At 38.6% G+C, this 9386-nt stretch overlaps 1 protein-coding gene across 14 annotated transcripts in view; it reads left to right on the top strand.

The window, feature by feature from the left end:
- The window catches only part of ESRRG (estrogen related receptor gamma), a 581699-nt gene that overhangs the window by 504842 nt on the left and 67471 nt on the right, over positions 1-9386 (top strand). For all 14 annotated transcript variants that reach the window (XM_019639644.1, XM_019639646.1, XM_019639650.1 and 11 more), the window contains one exon: positions 5966-6076. In XM_019639644.1, the coding sequence (XP_019495189.1) occupies positions 5966-6076 (111 nt within the window). The remainder of the gene's footprint in view (positions 1-5965; positions 6077-9386) is intronic.

The raw sequence follows: 9386 nt of genomic DNA, 5'->3' as shown, positions 1-9386 counted from the left end.
TCTCTCTCTCTCTCTCTCTCTCTCTCTCTCTCTCTCTCTCTCTCTCTCTCTCTGACATCAAGCAAAGTAAGAAATAGTACCTTTTGAATAGGCGATTTCCTTTAATTACATTGGGGAAGCGATGATGGTGGGTACTGCATGTTTAATGTAATGTTCTGGATGCCCCTTTTTCTTTCTTTCTTTTTCCCTTCACAGCCACCTCATCTTGAGCAGAAATAAAGGGTCCTGGGCTTGTCAGCACCAGTTTATAGATAGCTGTTTAAAAATAATGAGATATTGGGTATTGTGAGGCTCAGGGCCGTCTTGCAAGACTCATTTGTTTCCATTCAACTTTTGTCAGAATTGAAGACAGAAGGCATTCAATTAAAACTTGTCACCTGTTGCAGATGACCTAATCTGAACTTGTATGTGCCACAGATGAGGATGGCGCAACTTGACCCCGACGGAACAACATTTCTCCTGCAAAATAGTTTGTCTATGGTTATTTTAAATTTCTATCATTTTGATTTCGCCTCTAATCCAGATTACAGACTTAACATATATGCCTCTGAACCGGCCAAGAGCAGTGAATCACACCTTGAAAAAAAAGAAGGGGGGGACTTCTCTGGGGTTGTGTCCTATGCACAGAAATCTGCAAATGTATTTTGGATGCCAGCTGAGCCTGAAACGGAGGGAAGGCTTTGTAATTTGCTATGCAAGCCTCACATGTTTAATAGTCCAGATAGCTATCAGGAGACCCAAACGAAAGACTTCCCCTTGCTAATTGTTAATTCATCTGTAGAGCAAGGAAGCTTTAATGTGAGTCATGGCTTTTATCTCTTTTAGTGACTGAGGACTTAGTATTAAAAAAAAAAAGTTCACCTAATGGATATGCATTTTCTCTCCATGTGTGATTTTTTTTTTTTGCCCTGTTAGTTCAGCAGATCTCACAGCATTTTCACATGCAGTCTAGCAATTTGCAAAGTTTCTGAGTTGTCATGATATTCCAGCAGGAGTAAATGTAACCAGGGTATCTCTGGAAAAGCCTGAGCCTTCGCTCTGAACTGTACAATCGCACTGCCTCTGTGGCCAGGACAAAACAGGCCTTGTCTGCATCGCAGCTACATTTTAAGGATAAACAAGGAGAAAGGAAATTAACATCCCTGGGTCGTGGCCTCAGTGGATAAGCAGAGTGACTGAACCTTTTGAGCGCTTTTGGTTTGCCCACAGCCTTATAGCTATACGCTTTGCTAAGTGAGGTCGCCGGATGGAGTGATACAGGCAAAGTGACTAGCCTTTTAATTGCACGAAAGGATTCAGTTCCCCTGCTTGTTCATCATTCTGTTACCTCTTTGCATGCACCCCATATCCTGACGTGAATGTTCTTCACCACCCTAATTGGGGTTTACCTGCCCGTGCTTCTGCTGTTTATACATATGCCAAATGCTGTTTCCCCAAAACAGGATTCAATGGCAGAGAAGCAGTTCAAACACAGCACCTAAAAATATGGATTCTGCAGCTATTCTCCCCAGCTCCCCCTCCTGGCTCAGCCTCTTGCTAGTTTTAGTTTTCTCCTTTGTAAAACAGGATGTTAATAGCTGCCCCCCATATACACCTTATTAGGATTGCTGTAAGGATTAAATGTGTTGATATATATATATATATATATATATATATATATATATATACATACACACAACCCATTGCCTGGAATATAGTAAGGTCTTGACAACCAGTGACTATGAGCAACTGGCTACTATTTTGGTGTATTCCAAGACGCTTCATGTAGAGATTGATTCATTCAATTAACGAAGAAGACATTGCTCGGTAGGGAGATGTAGGTATGAAGACTGCTGAAACAGGAAGAAAAGCACTAAATTATGACGCCGTGTTTAACAATGTCACTGTCTACCTTGAGAAGGGGCAGTATGGGTTCGAGAAGCTCTCTAGAGGGTGGCGTGTTTTATTGTCTCACGTGATCTTCAGAATTTAATATGGTTAGATTCCCCCTGGAGTATATGTGTGGCTACACAAATAATTGTCACTCATCCCCTTACCCAGGAGCCTATGAATGTGCACACCTACTCTAGGTGAAACTGGTACACTCTGTCAGGACACAGTCCCCACCAAAAACCCCATCCAAGACTGCCACTAAAATTCCCGCTGTGGTGTCTGACACTGCTCATCTGCCTCTGCTGCTTGTCCTGTAGCGCCTCCAAGGAATTTCTCCATCCTCTCTCTGTTCATGATGGGTCTTTCACAGAAATCTCGGGAGAATTCAAGAGCCCTGCTGGGTACTTTAAGGAGGGAGTCAAGTCCTCCCAGAGTGAAAGGGAACTGCACTAGCAGGGAGGTATTTAGTGGAAGTCCCCACCATGTTCACCGTATGGTTTCAGAAATCTTGCTTTTCCAGTCTGCACCCAATTACAAGTCATGTTTGATAACAATTATTTAATGTAACTATTGATTTAGTAGTCATTAAATTCAGTATCTTTTAAAAATTCTTTTTACTTTTAACTATTTGCATCCTTCTTAAGTATTCCGGGGGTCTGTGTCATTCATGTTTTTCGCAGACCTTTGTTAGGGAACATTACAAAAGGCATGTCTTTAATTTAGGAAAGTAAGCTAGGGCATCCTTTGGTAATTCTCTGAAGGGAAGGTCTTTTATTATCCTATGAAATGCCTCTGACTTTGTGCTATTAAAAATGTGAAAAATACTTTTGACTTTGGACTATATAATATGAAAATTTGCATTTGGGCATAAAATGTAGGCTTAAAATTAGCTGACCTAAGAAGACCTTGTGCTGAACTGTTTTACTTCTTTTGGCGTTTATTTGCCTCACAGCGTTTTTTTTTTTCCTCCTTGCCTTATTCTGGCTTTCTCAATTTTGTAAATTCTGACAAAGTATAAGATTTGTAATTCCCTTGTGGCAGTGTAGGCACATGCAGTGTTTGAAAGAAGAAGCAATGTGAAACGTTCAACTTGGTAGGTAATGCCAACTATTGAAATCTTTTATTTAAAAAAAAAAAGATGATGGCAGTCTCCACATGAATAAAAATCCAGCTGCCTTAATTAACTTCAGATCCTGTCAAACACTGAACATTGCAGGTATCTTATTTCCTGGGAGAAATCTTATTTTTAAACTTTTTAAAAACTGGCTTACAAGCAAAGTCGAAACAGAAATCGTTTGTATTTAAGACTGTAAAGGTGTAAAGAGACAAGCTTTGTCACCTTCAGTGGAAATATTTAGATTAGACTGATATTTGTTTATAGCAAATCTGGGTTCCCCAGGCCCTAATGGTAAAAACTGTTGTTTTTTGTTGTTTCTTTCTGCTAAAATATTTAGCTTTAACTGTATCAGGTTAATTGTATAATTATCAATTCTCTATTCAACTTTGTATTGGATACTTACAGCTAAATTTAAGGAAAGCATCCTTCTTTTTGATAGACTTTGAATTAGTTTCTATATCTATTCTAAAATAATCACCTACCTAAATGATATTATTACTGACAGGGATGAGCCATAAGTAGAATGGGATACAAAATATGTCTATAAATCACTTAGACATCAAATAGTTTCATTATTTGGCTTGTAGTTTTTGAATTATCTTACCACTCTATCATACCTCAAATCTGTTTATCTACAGAACTGAGGCAAGCTAGATTGTCAAACTCCATGGAGATTGATTTTCCGTAAATGATCATGATGCAAAATACATTTAAATAAAATAGTAGAGCAGTATTTGAACAACAGTATGATATAGTGACAACTTCCTTATTTTCCCTGGCATTTTAAGGTTTATAAAATATTTTAATCATGCATTTGTATAAGAAAGTATATTAATATAATATTAGATCCTTACAGCGAAACTTTGGGGAGGATAGTGTCTTTATATCCACCTTATATTTGGAAAAGCAAATTTGTTAAGTAACTCATCAAAGTTTACAGAGCTAGTTAACCAAAGAAAGGTCCATAAACAAAACAAAACAAAACAAAACGTTAACCAAAGAAAGGTCCATAAACAAAACAAAACAAAACAAAACTCAACCATTCTGACTTGCAAATTATGTTTTATTTTTTAACATATTCTTTGTTACTGTTTAAAAATAACTTATTATGTTATTGCATATAGCTTCTTTGTGACTCACATGCAGTATTGTTTTCAGTGAATACTTAGACATTACCTAATTTCTTTGTTTTTTGGTATTTGTTCATTCAAACCTACTTAATTGTGCTTCAAGTTTCCTCCTGCTTTCATTTAAACTCTGCTCTGATGTTTCAGTATGAGGCGTCAAGATTTATCAAGACCAAGTCTATGTTTGTGTATTTCACTAAAAGATAACCAGCTCTTAAAGCATTATTACTAAGATAATATGAAAAAATTGTGTTTTCCTTTATTTTGTGGATTAATAATACTTAACCTTGGAGTATATATATTTATCTTCAGAATTCACATAGACATATGTCAACCTTTTTCAAACTGTCTCGTGTTAACTCAGATAACCCACAACTCACATGTTCCACCTGATAGTAATAAATATTCTAAACACAGAATCCTTGGTTAACTTGGTTTGCAAAACCTTATATAGGCTGTATCTTCCTCTGAGAGTTTTACGGAGGTTATTTGCATATTAAAGGCTCTTCAGTAAAATAATAATATTGATGCTGCTAGTTTCTAAATGGTTTGAGAAATGCTAAAATATGTGCAATGAATTACTTGGTTGAATTTATTAATGGATAGTGTTTTATTAATTAAGATCCAACCTAATTCTGCAAAAAGAAGCTCTCACCTTGCTTTTTTCTCTCTCACTCTTTATTTGACAAAGATTTGCATGGTCCTGTTTTAAACTTTACAGTTACAGACTGGAAACCAGGTTACTAACAAGCTCTTCCCCACCACTCCCCCATGTAACATTTCTTGATTTTTAATCCCTTTCTTTCCCTTTTGCTCTTTCCTTGATCTTTTAAATCCACTGCCAGCCGAAGCTCCCTGAGTCTTGACCCAACGCATCACTCTTTGGGAGAAAGTTTTACTCATAGCCAGTCTACCCGTGCCTGCTTCCTAGCTTCACCTGTCAGCTCTGCCTTACTGACGCACCCCTTCTTTGCCATCAACCCTCCAGAATTCTTTCAGGAAGCACCCCTGTTTCTCTCCTGTGTTCAGTCCAAAGCTGCTCCCAGGATTCTTCTATTTGCACGAGAATACAAATATCTGCCAGGATGTAAATAACACTCTCCTTCTGAGACCTGTTGACATGATACTATGGAACAATCCTTGCATCTCATCTGGTGTAGTGCAATTCTGGCTTTCCAAGGTATGTACCGTATTTCCCCATGTATAAGACACACCTGTTTTCGAAAAATTTGGGGTCTAAAAATTGGGTGTGTGTTATACAGTGGTTGTAGATTTTTTTTTCTTGCATGTCCCACTTTTTCCGCTCTTGCTTTTTGCACTCATACAACCACTGTATAAGACACACCCAGGTTTTAGACCCCGACTTTTTCAAAAAAGGGTGCGTCTTATACATGGGGAAATATGGTACTCAGTGCAATTCAATTTCAGAGGCCCTCACTGAGTCCCTGGTAGACTGCAGAGGGTTGGGTAGCTGGTCTACTGGTCTACCTGACTGTACACATTGAGCTTCCAGGGGTAATTGATAAATAAGGTACAAATTACCATTGTCTTTGAGAAACCGTTTCTCTGTATGAATTCCCACGAAAACATGCCTTTTCTTTGATGTGTACACGTGACTTGGATGGCCTTATGGAAAATGTCTTTCGGGTTTGTTATCCCCTGCCCAATTTGGTTTCCAACCACTGCCAATCTTGGCTTAGCCACCACTTTTTTATATTCCTTTAATACCCGTGACCCATCCAACCTTCTGTCTGTCTCCCTAACACCCCTGGGTGATACCCTCTATGTATTGGATTGGTCTCAAAGATAAAGATCCCAACAGTAAGTCAGTGCCTGTCTTTGCCCACAGGGGTGCGTCTTGACAGAGTACGCGGCGGTCGGCAGAAGTACAAGCGCAGAATAGACGCGGAGAACAGCCCATACCTGAACCCTCAGCTGGTTCAGCCAGCCAAAAAGCCATGTGAGTACAGCAGACATGTCTGGCTGCCCAGCTCTGTGTCTACCAGTTTGGGAATGCCCATCTCTCCTGACTCCAAGGAAGCTTGTCTTTGTTGGGGGGCCGTGGCTCCATTTCCTAGAATTGCCTTTGAGGAGTAAAGCAGTTCAGCTAATTACCTTTTTTTTCCTTTGTTTTTTTCCTGCTACCTTTTCTTTCTTTCTTTTTTTTTTTTTACCTAGTCATTTTGTGGAAGCATCAGCATATTAAGGCGTAGCTTATACAGTGTGAATTTTACATTTACTGGTTATCTTTATTTTCAGAGGTACATAAAATGGATCATACTGTGATCATTAGTTCATTGGAGCTGTTCGCTTCAGATTTCACAAGAAAGTGATTTTTGTAGTTTTCACTAACTAAATGACTTTGACTGCTCAACCTCCCAATGAAAATACATTAGGAGCCTCATTAATTTGGAGCTATAGGAGGTTAACACACTCGCTTGCAATAGATTAAAACAAGAATGGGTCCTACTAATAACAAGCATAGGTTGATGGTTCCATCTCAGATGCCCTTATGGGCACTATGAATTGTTTTTAAAGAGCCCATGGTTTTATAATGCCAGGTTGCAATCTGAAAGGATGATGGTGGTTGCTAAAATGCAAGCCCCATTCTCTTTGTCATTAACTAAAAAGAGCCAGAATATAGATTGAGGCAATCACTGTATCCCATTTTCTGAAAACGCAGCTCTAGCTGTAGTGCAACAGAGCTAGCTAGCATTTTAGGATGTTTATGCAAAGAGTTCATATTAGGCCCTGGAAACAGTTCTCACATTTAGCTGTCTTAGACTCAGAAGACACAAGCCGCACTCACCAGAGGATCCTGCAACTGTAGCAGTTCTAGAAAAGATGCGGGTAATTTTTGCTCTACTTTCAAGGGAAGAGAAAAAGTGACCTCTTCAAATTCAGGTCCGCCAGGAGGGGTCGCTGCTGTGCATCATACACATGAGCATATCGCGATGGGTTAAATAAGTAAAACAGGCCCTGAACTGTAAACGAAAGGACATTTTTGCTATGTCAAAGGAAAAACAACCCATTTTACATAAAATTAAAGCTTAAGTGAACATATGGCATAGTTTCCTTTTGCCTTTCCAAAAAACATTATGTTGATTACACCTTCAATTGTCCAATCTGGCATCTTTTCCCCCGCCTGCATAAGCCGTTTGGCATTCTGCACATACGATCTAGGACTGCAGTAAGCAGATTTTGCACATTATAATAAAAAACTTTTTGATAATACAATAAAATGTGATAAACACTAATGCCTAATTTCATTAGAGGTTTCGTTATCCTGGACTCAGGAATACACAGACTGCCCATTTCTCTCATTCGTTTTATGCAGACATTGAGTCTAACCATTGATAATTTCCTCTACTGCGAGAAAAACGAGCCCTGGCCCATTTCTAAGTCCACACGGCAGAGGAACAGCTATGGTTTTCTGTGCAAACCTGAGACATTGGGAAGTGGCTTGTCAAGTATCTTTAAGAAGATTACAGCCGTTCCAGTGAGCTTCATTTGTCTGAGATAAAGAGGACCCCTAATAAATCATTACTCATTATCTCAAGGCCTCTGTGTTAATTTTCCCGAGTCCATCCAATTAGTGTGTTTTGGTAACAAACATTTATAAAACTTAATTTTCAGATCCTGTCAGATAAGTGTCAGGAGACCATGCGCGGGCTTTGCAGAAAAAGTGGCTGAGGGAGATTTCTGGACCCTGACTGATTGTGTACCGCAAAAGCCCAAGAATGAAAATTGGGTTTTATTGATTCTAATTAGGGAAACATTAAATAAGATTTACCTAGAAACAGTGCTGCCGGCTATTCCATGTTCTGAATGATAGGAATTTCTAAGCTTTAACCCAATTTCTCTGAGCCCAAGCCAAGTATCCATTGACGTGGGTGAAACAGGTAGTGTTTTTTTCCTCTACTAAAAGGACTAGACCCAGGGTGTCCTTTGGTTCATTTTTGTGCCTTTTATTATTGCATTTTCTTCCAATCCTGAGATGCTAGTGGTTGCTGACAGGTTTTGTTGCATTCTCAGAGCAATGAAAGTTGAAACGTTTCCAAGCGTAACTAAAAATACAGGATGTTGTTTCTACAGCATATACAAGAAATGAATGTCATTCTTTGAAGATCCTGCAAATTAAAAAAAAAAAAAGAATTTCTAATTACTGTTATTTTATTTTTTCTAGAAAATATGGTATTTGGGAATATTTCCCCTCAAATCTGCATTTTCAATTTGATGATAATTGAGTATTACTGCCTCTCAATGGTTATCTGTTGATTATTTGCAATAAATATAATTCCTATGGCAGCCCTCCTAAATATGTCAGCATTTTAAAATATGTCAGGAAAATTGCTAATGATAGCTTGGATAAGTCTCCTTGTGACTGTGTATAAGGAGACTAAAAGAATGCTATGTTTTCAATTCTAAGGCTAGGGAGTCTTTTCTTTTCATTTAAAAAGTTAAAAACTTATACAGAAAAGAAAATTGTCTAGTTAACACACAAGCGACTTGGGCTGTGCTCAAAATGTGACAAAAATCCCATCTAATGCCCTCATTTTCTAGAGTAACAATACATAGGACACTGAGGTATTTGGGTTCATTCCTACCACTTTCTATGTCCTCACTTAGCAGAAAATATAAAATCTAAAGCTACTCACGGAAATTGAAAACAGGACCAACAAGAAAAAACATTCCGTCAGCAAGGCTTTACAACGTACCCTTCCATAAACTCTCCCGTGCCCCTAAGCACTGAAACACATTCGATGTGATGCTTTCCATTTGTCTCTAGTGTTTATTTTATGAAGGATTTTCAAAACATCTATCACAAACTTCAGACAGATACCTCATAACCAGAGAACGAACTAAAGGCAACAGATGAACATAGAGGCATAAAGAATTAGACAGTCCAAAGAGAAAATGCAGGAACATTTAAGGAGGGGTATTTTTCTGGACACTGCTCCTGGCTCTGTGTGGAAGACGGACTGGGGGTGTGGGGATGGGGAGAAAGGAAAGAAAGTCCCATTTAATGCATCCCACAGCGATAGACTTATATAGTCAGTAATTCACCCAGGCAGGCGGGCCCTGACCTTTGCTCTTCTTTAAAGGAATTAAGATAATTAATGACCTTCATGCCCATTATGATGGCGGCATTAGTGGCTCTTTGCCGTCCACATTATATTCTAGAGTTCAGTGGTTTACTGTGGATTTTTATTTTAAAGCCGTTGAGGAGTATTTAAGCGGCTTCCCCAAATCCCACTTAAGAATCAAAG

The sequence above is a fragment of the Hipposideros armiger genome, unplaced genomic scaffold, assembly GCF_001890085.2.
Source record: "Hipposideros armiger isolate ML-2016 unplaced genomic scaffold, ASM189008v1 scaffold_45, whole genome shotgun sequence".
In the NCBI taxonomy this organism is placed as follows: domain Eukaryota; kingdom Metazoa; phylum Chordata; class Mammalia; order Chiroptera; family Hipposideridae; genus Hipposideros; species Hipposideros armiger.
The sequence above is the reverse complement of the archived record's forward strand: the minus strand, read 5'-3'. Positions and strand labels throughout refer to the sequence as shown.